Here is a 15465-nt window from a genome sequence, read left to right as displayed (position 1 = left end):
AGTTTGCTGCTAGCTGACAATGTTATTCTCATAGCCAGAGCCAAGGAACTAACAGTGACATCATTTAATTAATTAATTCTGTCTCAGTGTCTCTACTATTTGCAAACTCCAATATTTTCCAACTCTATATCTATCTAATAAATTGGTTTGGCTTCTAATATTCAACTTTTATTTTGGCACAAAAAGAAGAGGGGGGAGTATTTTCTAGCTCTAAGTATTAACATTTCTTAGTGATGCTAGGAGGTCATATTTGAATTAACACTTTTTGTCACTGAAGTATCTATCATTTCTGTCTTCAACCTATTGGATCTTTATTCTCCAATGGGCATGTTTTTCAGAAGTGAAGTTTTCAAACATATACACACATACATGCATGCATGCACAAGCATATAAACACCCACATATTCCAAATTAGCCCCTGGATTATTAAAAAAAAAAATTCAAATAGACATATAGACATAGTGTATCAATTTACCAGAGTCCCTGTCAGGAACAAAACACGAGAGAAAGAATGTTAATAAATTATACTCGCATTAAAATAAATTTGCTTCACTAATATTGAAAAAATAATTTTTATCCAAAAGTATTTTAAAATATAGATCACAACATTAAAGGAGTCATTTGGAGACTGATACATGTTTTCTCTTACTTAGGACACCTGCTATATAAGAATATTTTACTGAGTTACTCCAAACCATAACATTAAGCATTAAGTTCATCGAAGTACTCACAATATATTAACCAATAAAACTGTGAAACCAAGTAGTATTTCTCTCAACATCTCTTATCTCTGTTATTTATAGTACAATGTATATGTAGTCACCTTCCACATCCATGTAGCCTGGTAAGATTGACCGTGATTTTTCATTAATCATCCCTATTTCATTTTTGAACACAGAAAATTCCTTGTTTATTGCACGTAAATAAAACGCTGTCTTTAAAGTCTTTAACGTATACATAATTCAATATATAGATAATAATTGCTGTTTGACAGATATGTGTGTATAAATCCACAAATATACAATATCATTACACATGGAGAGAGATCACTTCTTTGCCCATATTAGCTCTCACTATATTAAGAGTTCACCAATTTACAAACTGCATTAACTCTCTACATCACTTTGTACATTTGTACAGCATTTTACTATTCAAAAGGATTTTCATATACAACACCTCAATTTGTTCTCGTAAGTACTCTATGACACAGATATTATTTCTCTCCTTTTATAAATAAGTAATTTACACAAGGTCATGCACTGGTAAAGACAGAGCCAGAATTTGATCCAGACTTTTAGACTCTGTATTCTCTTTATACTATGCTACAGTGCCTGAGCAGATATGAAGCCTACTGTGAAGGTCTATAATAAAGTCATATTTATTAACATCGGCAAGTAAATCATTAATGTACCAATGAAGGCATTTGATTAAAAAAACCTGTTCCATGTAACTAGTCTCTTTGGGTCTTTAAATTCACGGGAGAGCTTTGCCATTCCACAAGTATTTCATGTGCTCAAAATGCACAGATCTCAAATCTTCTACAAAGCTTAAACCAATTTTTATAATCTTAGAAATCAACTGAAACTACAGCGATATAATATCTTCTTTAATCTGGCAAGTAAGTGAGATTCAAAGTCATATATCCATCCCACTGCCCATGAAACACATTTACTTAAGAAATACCATTGGTATTTTAGTATATGGAGGTTGAATGAGTTATAACAACTTAGAAAACTAAAGAAATGGAAAAGTTTAAAAAAAGTGACCTCTAGGAATAATAAAAACCAGGGTGACAAAGGAAAATTAATCACAGTTAACCACATTACATTAGATATAAGTAACCACATTATTTATATCTACATAGGATACAAATATCTTCATAATAATGTAAACACTGAATATTATTATCCAAATTACAATATAGTTATTTGGGGAAAGCAGGAAGGTAGGACGGAGTGAGGGTAGGGTAGAGAAACAACAAACTCCTCATTATCTACAGTGGAATTTAGTAGATAATGCCTAAAACAAAAAGTAGTATAAATATAAAAGCATGAAACGACAAATTAACTACTGAAAGAATCAGCTAACAGCCAAAAGTGTTTGTCCCTGGAGAAACAGGTGAGATGGAGGCTATGCTGCTTTTTCTAAAAAGAAAACAAAAACAACAACAAAAAAAACCTTGCAAACTTAACTTCTGAAGCTATGTTCACATTTGATCAAAATAAAACATTTAAATTAATAGCTTGCCCACATTCTGATGATCAACTAAAAAATACAATTAAAAAGACTGCATTAAAAATAACAAAAATTTTAAAATACTAGAAAAAATTCAAGAAAAATATGTAACATGTAGATTAAGAAATCATTGCTACTTTACTGAAGGACCTAAGTAAATGTAGAGATAATGTTTTTCTAGATTTTGGCCATATTAATTCTTAATTTGCTGGATAAACGTAAACCCAATTGTAACTATAACCCAAGTAATTCTAAGAATTATCTGGAATAACAAATGCACAGTATTATCAATGATATTTTTAAAAGGAAACTTTGTTAAGTGACAAGCATAGTTTCAAAACAATTATACAATGATGCCTCAATACTACTGCCTAAATAAAAGCATTAATGGTAACTTTACATTTTAATTTTAGTTGCTTGTATTTTTCCTCTTTCTCTTCTTTTTTAGAATCAATACAGGCTGCTTTTTAAATAAATAATTAGCTATCAAGAAAGAAAAATAAAAGAAAGGCAGCTGATAGGTGACTAAGTCTATAGGTCAAATGACTCCTATGCTGATACTTTTTCTACCATATCACATAATCTCAATAATAAATTTTGTTTTGATCCCTTTGATGTCTTTTTAGCCATACCACTGTGGCAACAGTAAGACTGCCAAGAAAGAAAAAGCATATGAAATTAACCAATTTAAGAGTGAATAAAATTCCACTACTATAAGTCCTCCAACAAAAACAGCAGAGGTACAACCACTGCACAAAGTGTTTAATAAATGTTAACATCCATTCATCATAAAAATTTAGCAAATGAGGAATAAAAGGAAATTTTCTTAATCTTAAAAAAACAAAACAAAACAAACAAAAAAAAACAGCAGAGGTAAAAATGGAAAGGAAAAAAAATCCAGTTGGTCAAAAGAACTTCCACAGGATCATTAGGGTGAAAAACTGGGGGATTTGCCCCAACACTGTGTTTGTTTTAAACCCGATTTACTTTTCTTTATATATCCATGAAAGAAAAAAGGTTCACCATTTCCATATACAGTACATATGAACTGAGGCAAAGGGCAGTTATGTGACTTGTCTGAACTAATACAATTAAATTAATGGCTGAACTGTAAACACAACTTACAATACCCAACTGCTAGTATACTGCTCTAACTAATGGATCATGCTCCCTGCTATGTAATAGGACTGCTTCCTTTAATTACAAATTCTTCATTCACCATCAGATTATCAGCCAGAGGCTTTATCATTAGTTTTGCTCTTCTTGCATTCATGGCATTACTCCAAGAATATAAGATTTCCATGATAAAAAATATAAAGACCACTATTCACTACACCACACTGAACCTGAGGATTCCAACCGCCCATGGCAAGAATACTTCACCAAGCCTGCACTTAGTGGCACACTTAAAGGCAAAATCGCAATTTTAACATCCATTTTTGCTTGATCAGTGACCTGGACAAAAGGAATTTCGTTTTTTTATAATCATAAGATCAGTGCACTTAAAATCTGATATTAGGGCATTCTATAGTCTCAGTCGAGAGTATTTACACATCTAACCAGTATGTAAAATTCTAAAACAATTATTAAATATATATTTTGAAGCATTTGTGATGTTAGGAAGTAGAATAAAATTATGAGATGTTCTCATCGTCTATGCTAAAATCTATAAAAGATTAACTGAGCAAACAAAGTAAATATCTAGAAAGAGGTGCTTAGACACTTGTCTTTGAGAAGCACTTTGTGTTTCTTTGGCACGTATCATGGCAGCAATAGTAGCAGCAGCCTTGCCCTTGGTGCTGATTTCTTACTACTATAAATGTCTCCTCTGAGCCAGAATACACTGGCTGTTGCTGATCATGCTGTGAGACACCTGCACTGGCTACTAGGCTTGTCATGACGCACAAAACCCTACCATCTTCAGCTTGACATTGTGCAAGTTATAATTATTCATCCAAATGAATATGTCAGAGCAGCAGCAGCAGACCTCTCATCAGAGCAAAAGAAAAATACATCAAAACATTATCAACCCAGCAGGAAGACAGGGACCATAAGGAAAATTACCCATTTTTAATATGGATGCCACAAAGCCATGTCTATTATATTACAAAAAAAAAAAGAAAAATAAAGATCTTCCAAGTTTAAAGTCCAGAAACACTGACTCCAAAGAGGGAATACACAAAAGCAGAAAGGGATTTTTAAAAAATCAATTATCTGAAATCTGTTTACCATATCTTAAATCTAACTCTGCTATTAAACAGTAACATTTATATTGCTTAAGAGAAACAACTGTTAAAAAAATTGTTTTAAAAAAACTCCCACAAGCAGAACTGTTTTCAGCCAGCCAATTAAAAAAGATCACACATAACAAAGAAGTCTCACATTTCTTCTCATTTTCAAAACATAAACTACCAACACTCTTATCATGTCTAAAAGACTCAGAGTTCACACTGCTGGTACCATCCAAAGTCCTTATGATATACAGCCAGAATCTTATAGGTAAATGATATGTATTTTAAACTTTCTAAATATTAATGGCATGTGTAAAAGAAAAACTGTGAAATCAGCCCCCAACCCACACAAATGAAGAAGACACATTCAAATTGCATAAGCATATAGAAAATAGGTGCTATCTCATACTTAAATACTTAAATAGTAAAAATAACTTTCTGAACTATAGCAGAATATCTTTTCAGAAAAATATATGAAAGATTTTATTTGAAACACAACAGAAACCACAAAAGAAGGATGTGACCAGACTGAAAGTTAAACTCTGTATGACAAAATATATACAAAGTTAAAAGACATGCCACAGAGATATTTATATCCCATTTAACTAACCAAAAATTATATCAAAATATAGATAAAATGTTTATAATAAAAGGAAAAAAATATAGGCTAAGGCTACGGACACAACAATAACTATAAACTTATAAGAAGGTCAGACTAAGATGAGACTAAAGCTTGGAAAGAATATGCATTGCTGAATGGGAATATAAACTTATACAACCAATTATGGAAGGCAATTTGTCAATATTGCGTAACCCCAAAGAGGCACATAGCCTGAAATCCAGCATTTTCACTTCTAGGAAAAACCCATACTAAAAGTCTCATACATGTGCACAAGGAAACATGGAAGGATGTTCACTGCAGCACTGTTTGTCAGAATTTGTGAATAACCTTATCAGTAGTGCTACAGATAAATCAAGCTGCTGATTAACATAATGGAATAATATAAAGTATTTAAAATAAATATAGTAGACAGATTATGGATAAATCACTGAAATTATATAATGTTAAAAAAACAGACTGCAAATATGGCATAAACAAATATGGCAAAAAAGTATGCATGGATGGCCTATATACCAATTTTGGGTAAACAGTTACTATTTAAAGGGAGCGAAGCAAAGAAAGGAAAGATTGGGAGGAGGGACAGAAAAGGGGGTCAGGTCTTAGCATTCTTAAAACATTTTATTTTTGAGAGAAAGAGAAATATAGATGTATCCGAACCAAAAGTGACAAAATATTAACATTTGTCAAATCTGAGTTGTGATAAAAGGCTGTTTTAATTTATCTGTATTTTGCTAAGAATTTCAGTATATTCCACAAATTAAGAATTTATAACACTCATTACTACTAATTCTACATTTTCTTAGAGTTACTACAAAACAGAAAACTTGTATGACCCAATTAAACCTGAAACTTAAATTTGAATTAATATTAATATTTATTCCATGCTTATATGAATAAGACACTAAGCATGTGGATATAAAATTTAAAAGAAATTGCCTTCAAAGACTTTCCAGTCTAGTAGAGAGTCACAAACTAATTTTGTTAAATAACAAAATAAAGTAAGTACTAAACAATCTTTTCATGGTATTGCAAATTTTTCCACAGATAAATGCCTAGGGAAACTTCTAGAATTATCTACATCTAAAACACAAAGAAACTCATAAACAGTGTATTTTTCAACCTTGGAATTGTGATAAATATTAAAGTATAATTTAGAAGTAACACCTGGAAACAGTAACACAACCTATGATATTTTCTCATAATCTCACTTAAAAAATCAAGATTAAACTTCCAGAGCCAAATAGAAAATGTGTATTTTAAAAAAAGGGACATGGGTTTCATGAAATTTTTTTAAAGTAAAAAAAGAAAGCTATAAAATCTATGCATAATTCCAATTCTTTAATAGAAAAAAAAATCAACATAGTATTTTACTTATTGCATACATCAAAATACCAAAAGCAAATTACAGGCTCTCTCTTCTCTATTTTGCTGTTTTCTCAACTTCCATTGTGGGGAGATTGGGTCTTTAAAAAAAAAGCAAAAAAAGAATATGAGAAAAATAATTTTTGGATAAATACAATATATAATTAAAATGGCATTTTGGCCTTGACAAGACTATTTAAATCCTATTAGGCTTTTTATTTTTTACTAATTTCTTATATATTTACTTTACTCATGTATTTATGTTTTAAAATACAAGCATAATTTTTTATTTAAATCTAACCAAAATTTTATAGCCAAAATGAGTAGCCTCCATTTACAGAATATTTGTAAAATGTCACTAGAAATGTTTTTTCTCTTTGCCTAAGAATAAAAATGTTCTCTCCATTTTGCTATCAACTGCCACAATTTACTTGGTGAAAGAACTATGCCCTAACTAATCACATTGTGCCACATCCTTAAAAATCACACACATGAAACGGTGATAGTACTACTGATAATCATACCACCTTGTATCTATGTTATAGTTTACAATGCACTTCTAAAAAACATTATCTTGCTAATATCATCAATGTACTGCGAAATTCAACTGACAGAAGCAGGAGAATCTTCTGTATTCTTTACTCAAAATATTGAAGGTTCTAAAGCACAAAATAAAAGAATATAATCAAAGTTCAAAAATGAACTAAGGACAAATACTTTAAAACAATAAAAATGGAGTAGAAATGGCAAGGTTTATGTTTTCAGTCATAATTCATTCTCCTCTGAAAAGGATTCTCTGATATTATGTAATCAATGTCAAAAGTTTTAGCAATATAAAAAATTTCACTCAACTTTTCAGTTACCATTCACTGCTTTCTACAGAGTTCTTTGGAATTTAAATTTAAAGGAAAATGTCTGTCAAAAGTGCTTCTGCATGTTTACTGAAAATGAAGCATAAATATCTACAGGCTGCATGGTGTGTGTGTGTGTGGGTGTGTGTATTTATGCGTGGGTGTGGGTGGGTGTGTTTGTGTGTGCATGTAGAGAGGGAGAAAGAAAATGGACATTAACTGTAAGGAAATATAAAAGAAGCATTATAGAAGGTGTGTTTATAAATAAATGCTTAAGGAAACTGAAAAAAAAAAAGATTACTTCATAACCTATAATGACTACCTGAGTAAAAACAGTTACAGTTGGCCCTACCCACGGATTCCACATGTGCAGATTCAACCAACTGCAGACAGAAAATATTCAAAAATAAATAAATAACAAAACTATTTAAAAATACAGTATAACAACTACTTACATGGCATATGCATTGTATTAGGTATTATAATCTAGAGATAACTTAAAAGTATAGAGAAGACTGTGCACAGGCTATAAACAAAGTCCCATTTTATATAAGAGATTTGGGTATCCATGGATTTTGGTATTTACAGAGGGCCCAAGAAATAATCCCCCCATGGATACTCTGGGACAACTGCACTTTTTAATTACTTAAAACAAATTTAAGAATTTACCTGAGGAGAATTTACCTGAGGTGTCCAGGAAGCACAAAATGGAACAGGAAAATCCACAAAATAATCTGGTGATTCTGCAGGATACTATTAAAAAAGCATAAAATTAGACCATTTTTGCTTCTGTGTGTTAACATCACATGAGGTATTTTAGAAAAACTAGATATATTAGGGGCCGGGCGCGGTGGCTCACGCCTGTAATCCCAGCACGTTGGGAGGCCGAGGCGGGCGGATCACAAGGTCAGGAGATTGAGATCATCCTGGCTAATACGGTGAAACCCCGCCTCTACGAAAAAATACAAAAAATTAGCCGGGCATTGTGGTGGGCGCCTGTAGTCCCAGCTACTTGGGAGGCTGAGGCAGGAGAATGGCGTGAACCTGGCAGGCAGAGATGGCAGTGAGCCGAGATCGCGCCACTGCACTCCAGCCTGGGTGACAGAGCGAGACTCTATCTCAAAAAAAAAAAAAAAAAAAGAAAAACTAGATATATTGGAGGAAAACATATTATTATAACTGCAAATGTATTACATATGAATATTTTTGCTCCACTTTCATAGTGATGTGAAGAGCTTAATTATAGTCAACCTATGGAGGTACAAGTTTGGTGATTTGGAAGTGCCAAAGCAATCGGTGTTGAGTAAAAGGTAATGAATTAAGTCAGTGTTGGGTCAGCTGCTGAAGTTATGATTTCAGGAATGAACCAAACTGGATCTCTGTTTATCTTTAAAATAAGAGGTCAAATTAGTTGATATTTAATTTTCTTCTAGTCCTAAATTTAATTTCAAATAGCATCAGTCTCTATTTATATAGGCAGGATCAGTTAAAGGAATTAAGAAACACACAAAAATGAATACATATAGCTGTCAATTTAAAAAATTATTTTCTATATTAAAGATATTAATTTTAGCAAGAAGATAAATAAAAAGAATGAAATATCTTCTGGCTTATTAAGAAAAAATAAAGGAGTTTTTAGCAAGAAAAACCTTTGAAAGATTGCTAAATACAAAATTATTTCTTCAACTAGTCATAAAAAAAGTGGCAGTCATAAGGACAAACCAAGTTTTTAAGTTAACAAAGGCAAAAGATAAAATGTCTTAAAATCAATTTCCTTATTAGAGAATCATACTTAATGATTTCTCTATAATCCAATTCTGATTCTTCAAAGTCACATGTAATTAAAAATACCCACTTCTTTCCATTAAAAAGCTAAATGTACTGAAAGAAAATCAGTTTTAGGAAAACTTTCATTTGACAAAATATTTAAAAGAAGTTTCAGGCTTTCACTTTTTTCAGCCTCTTATTTTTCAGTACTCTGCTGGGTAAGTAAAAGGGAACAAAAAAATCACTATAGTATTTAACAAACATTTGAAATCAACACTTTCAAAAAAATTAACATTTAGCTACAATAATAAGTTGGCTAAAAAGACTTACTATCAATATACACTCTGACTAATGGTATCTGGCTATGGAGAACTAATTAACACAAAGGCAAATATGTAACAAATCATATAAAAATATTCCAGTGGTCTACTTCTGGAAAAAAAAAAAAAAGATCATGCTGAAATTAAAAGAGGAAGTTCTATTTCAGACAAAAATATCAGATGATGTGCTTCAGAGTATCATTGCTGTAATCACTGGAAAAACAATTTGTATACCATATTTTAAAATCGTGATTATCTCAAAGTAAATGTAGACAGAGACCTCACCTTTCTTTGGTTCCAGCTCTGCTAAATAACTTGTATGATCTTGAACAAGTCATTTAATTTCTCTGGCTGTTTCACATGTAAAAATGACAAAACTCAACTAAAAGTGTTACACAATCTCTGTTCCCTCTAAAATGTCAGAATTCTTTAAAAATAATAATGTGCACTTGAAACCTCTATGGGTCAAAAATGGACAATTTAGTTCATTTTGAGTTGCTGCTATTTATCTTGGTGATGCTGACAATGAACAGTATCAACTCTCTAACTTCAATGAATCATCAATCTAGATAAGACATTAATGAAATGTTTACTGTATTTGGAGTAGATAAACAAAGTAAAGTATCTGTGGCCCCATTAAGTACATACACAGCTCATTATGCTAAAAGAGAGTAAGATACTACATTCAAGTAGGATTCAGTATAGTAAATGGTATCAATGTACTGATATGGAAAGAGATCCACAGATAGTTAAACAAAAAAGCAAGTTAGAGTAAATATATGATCCTACATATATAAATGAGTCCAGTATGTAGTTTCTGAGATAATGACATCTTTCAAATATATTCTTATATTTGTAATACAATATGTATACAATAAATTAGACTGATCTTTACGCAAGTGGCTTTACTTCATATCTGAGTTAAATGAACATTTGCAATATGTGTTAATTACATTCATGTGCAAAATCAATTTTGTTTATATAACAAACTTCACATAATAGTACAGAGCTTAAAAAGAACATTTATATAAGTCTGGATGATTTATCATAAATATTAAAATATAAACTAGCATACTAAATATTCATTTTCAGAATAGCTTCTGAATTATAATAGTATTAACTACAATGTAGATGACTAAATACAACATAACGAAGTAACTTGATCAAAATTAAGATACTTTTCAGTAGTAAGCTGTATAGGTATATATAAAACCACTGGCAACTAATTGTCAAAACTTTTCCTTTCAAAAGTAATTTACAACAACAAAAGCTCCATATCATATAGGAATATTAACTGAAAAGTAAGTATAGTATTTAATTATTTTCAAGTAAAACATAGTTCTCCAAATCTCATTTGCAGAAAATCCAATCAGTAACTAAAAAAAAAAAAAGATTACATTAATATTAAGTATATATTTTTATCACACAATATTTTTTAGACTCTATAATACTAATATATTCTAAGACAAATTTTAACCAAGTCTGTTCTGTGATTGGACTACCTATCCAATCACAGAACTGTAAGGCTGATCCCCAAGTAAATACATACACATTGTAGCAGAGAAAGAGTGCCCACCCTCTTTGATACATATTTGTAATTTGTTTTTCAAGTAGTACTGATCTTGACCAAAGCTGAGAAAGCCCTGGGCTACTTCTTTTGTAAAGCAAAGGTAATTCAGTACCAAATGTACTGTAAGTATTACATAAAAATATACCTATAAAAACCACAAAATGTATCTGGTTTACTTCTACTTATTTTTTATTTACATATTTACTTTTAATAAAGGACATCTAGTCAAAATAGGTATTTGTTTTCTTTGTGAGTTTCTTGGAGATCATGAGGGGAAGTGGTAGAATTGGGAGAGTATGTATTCCAGAATAAATAAAACAAATGCATTTATTTACTGTATATTTAAAAAATCAAGTAATAGAAATAAAGGTTTGTGTATTTTTGAAAAAAGCCTACTTTGAGGTATGTTATTAATAAAAAAAAATTCAGCATTCCACTTAAAACTTAGTTTGGATTAAGATTTTGCATAATATACTCTTAACATACAGTTAACATTTCAGCTATTAGTGTAGTTGACTGACAATCCCAGGCCCAATTTCTTTTTTTTTTCCCTAAAATTTTTGTTTCCTAAAATATTTTTCAGTTAATATTCCTATATGTGGAGTTTTTGTTGTTGTAAATTACTTTTGAAAGTAAAAGTTTTGACAATTAGTTGCTGGTGGTTTTATATATACCTATACCTTTTTCCTAAAAAAAAAAAAAAAAAAAGATGTCCTGGTTTTCTTCAAATTCTCATGTTTCCCCAGTGATTACTAGGTAAATGATTAATATGCTGAACTTGTTTATTCTACTTATTTGTCCAAATTCACAATCTAGAACTAACTTTTTTTTCCTAAAAAAAAAAATTATCACATCTCAAAGACAGCTGTGGTGTATATATAAAAGCTAAACTAAATTGAGAAATAAAGATTCTAATAAATCATACCAACATAAGATTCAGTGACATGCTTTTTTCCAAAACAGTTGTTTTTTTTTTCTTTTTTTGCCAAATTCCTTCTCAGCTTAAATAAAGCTTTCTCTTCTCTTTTGCAAGAGTATCCATAAAAGTGCTTCGTAACTATAGATGTTGCAAAACTGACCCTGGAAAACATTCTCCAGAGAAATACTAAAAGCATCATCTTATCTACCTTGAAAAAGTATAGAAAAAAGCAGACAAAATGGACCACATTAAATTGTCACATCCTCACTCTGAATACTACCAATAAATGAACTAAATGTCATCAACTTGGATTAAAATCTTGTAGTTATAGTTAAAGGCAGCACAAATTTATAGCAACATCTTCTTAGGAAGTAGAAGAGCTTGTAAAAATGAAGACAGGGTGTATTTAAAATCTTTAGTTTTGGTCCTCATAGAAAAATAGCTAATTTTACTAAGGTACGAAATATAAACAGAGCTTTGAAGGAAATGACAGAACCCTTGACACTGGCAACATGTGACCCTTCGGAAGGATAAAGACAAATTTCTCTTAAAAAAAAAGCATACCTTTACAAACTAAAAAAGAAAATAAAAATCTTTTCAATTTAATAAAAATAATTATCTAACTTATTTTACAAATAATGAGATTTCCATCCCACTAATTTTTTCCAAGACTTATCACATATGGATCTTAAAATTAGACCTACACATTCTGTGTGTGAAAGAGAGAATTAGTCATTTCTCAACCTGTCTGTTATAGAAACACTGTAAGATATCAACTTTTCTGTGTCATCCAGTACAGCTTTATATATTAATTTTCTCTTGTGGAAAGCTTAAATGCCAGACACATTTTTAAAAAGGACAAACACAATTGATCTTTTCATCACTACAATCTTCTGAAAAGGAGTTGATTGATGACTCCAAGAACAATAAAAAAAAAAAAAAGTTGGACGTCCTGGTTTTCTTCAAATTCTCATGTTTCTCCAGTGATCACTAGGTAAATGATTAATATGCTAAACTTGTTTATTTTACCTATTTGTCCAAATTCACAATTTAGAACTAAAAAATAAAGATGAAACAACCATGTTTTGTGCCAATAAAATTTGTGATTATAGATCACTATCCTATAAGGGATCTATAAATAGAGGCATAACCTCTGCAAATTCTTAAAATAAGCCAAAAAACCCCAGCCAAAGCAAACAAAATATAAAAAAGTATGCATATATGTTGTTCGTGTTAGGGAGTGAGGATCACAGATAAGAATAAGAACTACAAAAGAAATTTATAGTAACAGTTGAATGCAAAAGATTTTTCTCAGTACAACTTGGGATAGTAGAAGTGTCCACTGTCTTCTACACAGGATGTTACAAAATTAACACCATGGTACTCTGAGTCTATAAAATTGTATTTGTAGTATTTGTCATAAAGTCTGTATTTTGATCAAACTTGGACTAAAATATGACATAAAACTGTCTAGGCTTTTGGAAACGTGGTGAATAAATTCTTTGAAGCTTTCCAAAATCAATGTTTTAAAGCATGATATATGTATTTTTAGATGCAACTAGCACTTCTTTACATTGAGAGCATTCACAGAGTTCATTTCACAAAGTATTTCCTGATCACAATAACAGTTTAACAAGGCACATACCTTTGCCTTCAACTTGACAGTGATTAAATGCTCTCTACCAGAAGCATCTTCTGCTTTTAACTTGATGGTACTGAAGCAGGTATCCGCATACACAAGTCTGGTGAGCAGAGGAGAATAAAAAATGATCACATCGGGGAGAGTTGGAGAGGGGAACTGGAGATGGTAGAATTTGAAATGAAAATATTTGCTATATCCTATTAATCCATTATAAAAATTAATCAGAGGAATTTCTGCATGCCAACCCTTTCTGCTGCTATAGATTTACTGCCGTTCATACACCAGCCTAGCACTTAATGCAGTCATATATCTCTGGATTATTTACAATGTGTGTCAAGGCTCATGCTGTGGTCAGTGAGCACTATGTTTCAGTTTTCCATCACTGGAACCTTTGGCACACACAGCATGTTCCTGTCAGCCTCTACTTATGTACACATTAAACTTCCTGTCAAACTCTTTGATCCATTTCTGTAGTTTCATACAGTATGAGACTTTTATGCTTCCTTTGTTTTTCTCCTCAATGAACTTCTCCTATATTATCAATAATGTTACCGTGCAAAAATCTAGCTGGTACTTGTTCATATACTCAAATTGATCCTCTAAGGAAAATGCTGTATAAGCACAGGTACAGCCTGGTCTCCTAACAATAAATTTTCTTTCTGCACGATATATAGCTTCTGACACTTAACCTATGCATGTATTCAAGATGACTAATATTCTAAACACATAGCACAAGCACAACTGTTTTGGCTTTAAGTTACTCTAAATGCATGAATTTTCTACAATGGAAACCAATATCCTTTGAAATATATTATTCTGTAAAAATACGGTCCCTTGAGTAGCATAAGCTACTGCCAAAAAGGTTCACATTTAGCAGTATACTTACTAGTGAACTGGGCATATGGATATTTTTGACATTTTTACAATACTATTCTCTTATAAAGATAAAAAGTAGTCTAAGAGTATTGCAAAACTTATCACCCAGGCTGATAGTAAGACCCATTGGAGTTCAGAATATAAGCCTCCTAACTTAGGAAATATATTTTCTTAATATCACTATATGCCATTTAGATACTGACCAGGTACTATATAATGATAAAATGGGCTGATTTCAAGAAATGCACAATGAAGTTGTGAAACACTGTAATGAAAATATATCTAAATCTGAAGATATGTATCTTCAATAATAGAATGGAAATTTTATCATAATCTGTAAAAGGTCTAGGGTCTTAGAAAACAAAAGTAAAACTATTCTAGAAAGTGTTTTATACACATAAAAATAACAATGACTATATTTTCTTTCAGCTATATCTGTAAATGCTTCACCTCCAAAAAAAATTAGAATGTCTTTATCACGTTTTACCATATGACTCTAAAGTTCAGATATATCAATACCTGACTCTTAAAACTTCCACTTCAGATTCAAGATGTTAAGCACATGCATTTATATTCTCTACTTCCAAAAAAATTAATCATTTAAAAAAATGTTTCAAAGGTATAAACCTACAGTTATAAAAAAAGAAGATGGAATAGTATTAATTAAAGAAAATTTTCAACAACTTTTAGGAAAATGTAGAGTAGTTAAAAGAGCACTGGCTGATAAAACAGAAAAGAAGAGAGAACAAGGACTCCAGGCAGAAACAGCTGGCAAAAATGCAGTGTTCAGGATAGAGAGTATGACTGATATACTGGTAAAATTTATGGGAATTTTTAAGTGCATGATAAAAGGGGGAAGAAGAAACTTTAAACCAAATTATACACAATAAAACTGCGTTAAAAAATTGTAATTACTCTGCCACTAACTTTTCAGTTAAAAATATTTATGTAGTCATTAAAAATTAAACTGTTACTAGTTACAATTTTTAGAATCCAGGAATATGCAATGCTAAAAGACTTAATTATAGTTAGAGAGACTAATGTAAATATATTTGACTACTGCAATTTAA

At 31.0% G+C, this 15465-nt stretch overlaps 1 protein-coding gene across 6 annotated transcripts in view; it reads right to left on the bottom strand.

Annotated features, from left to right (window-relative positions):
- Nucleotides 1-15465, bottom strand: part of FANCL (FA complementation group L) — a 77182-nt gene that overhangs the window by 26846 nt on the left and 34871 nt on the right. For 4 of the 6 annotated variants that reach the window (XR_009210124.1, XM_032178735.2, XM_032178733.2 and 1 more), the window contains 2 exons: nucleotides 13523-13619; nucleotides 7971-8054 (listed from right to left, as the gene is read on the bottom strand). Coding sequence is in view for 5 of the 6 variants with exons in the window: in XM_032178735.2 (XP_032034626.1) it covers nucleotides 7971-8054; nucleotides 13523-13619 (181 nt within the window). In the remaining variant the exon portion in view is untranslated. The remainder of the gene's footprint in view (nucleotides 1-7970; nucleotides 8055-13522; nucleotides 13620-15465) is intronic. The other 2 variants (XM_032178734.2, XM_032178736.2) reach the window with 1 other exon arrangement.

The sequence above is a fragment of the Hylobates moloch genome, unplaced genomic scaffold, assembly GCF_009828535.3.
Source record: "Hylobates moloch isolate HMO894 unplaced genomic scaffold, HMol_V3 SCAFFOLD_15, whole genome shotgun sequence".
NCBI lineage: Eukaryota > Metazoa > Chordata > Mammalia > Primates > Hylobatidae > Hylobates > Hylobates moloch.
The sequence above is the reverse complement of the archived record's forward strand: the minus strand, read 5'-3'. Positions and strand labels throughout refer to the sequence as shown.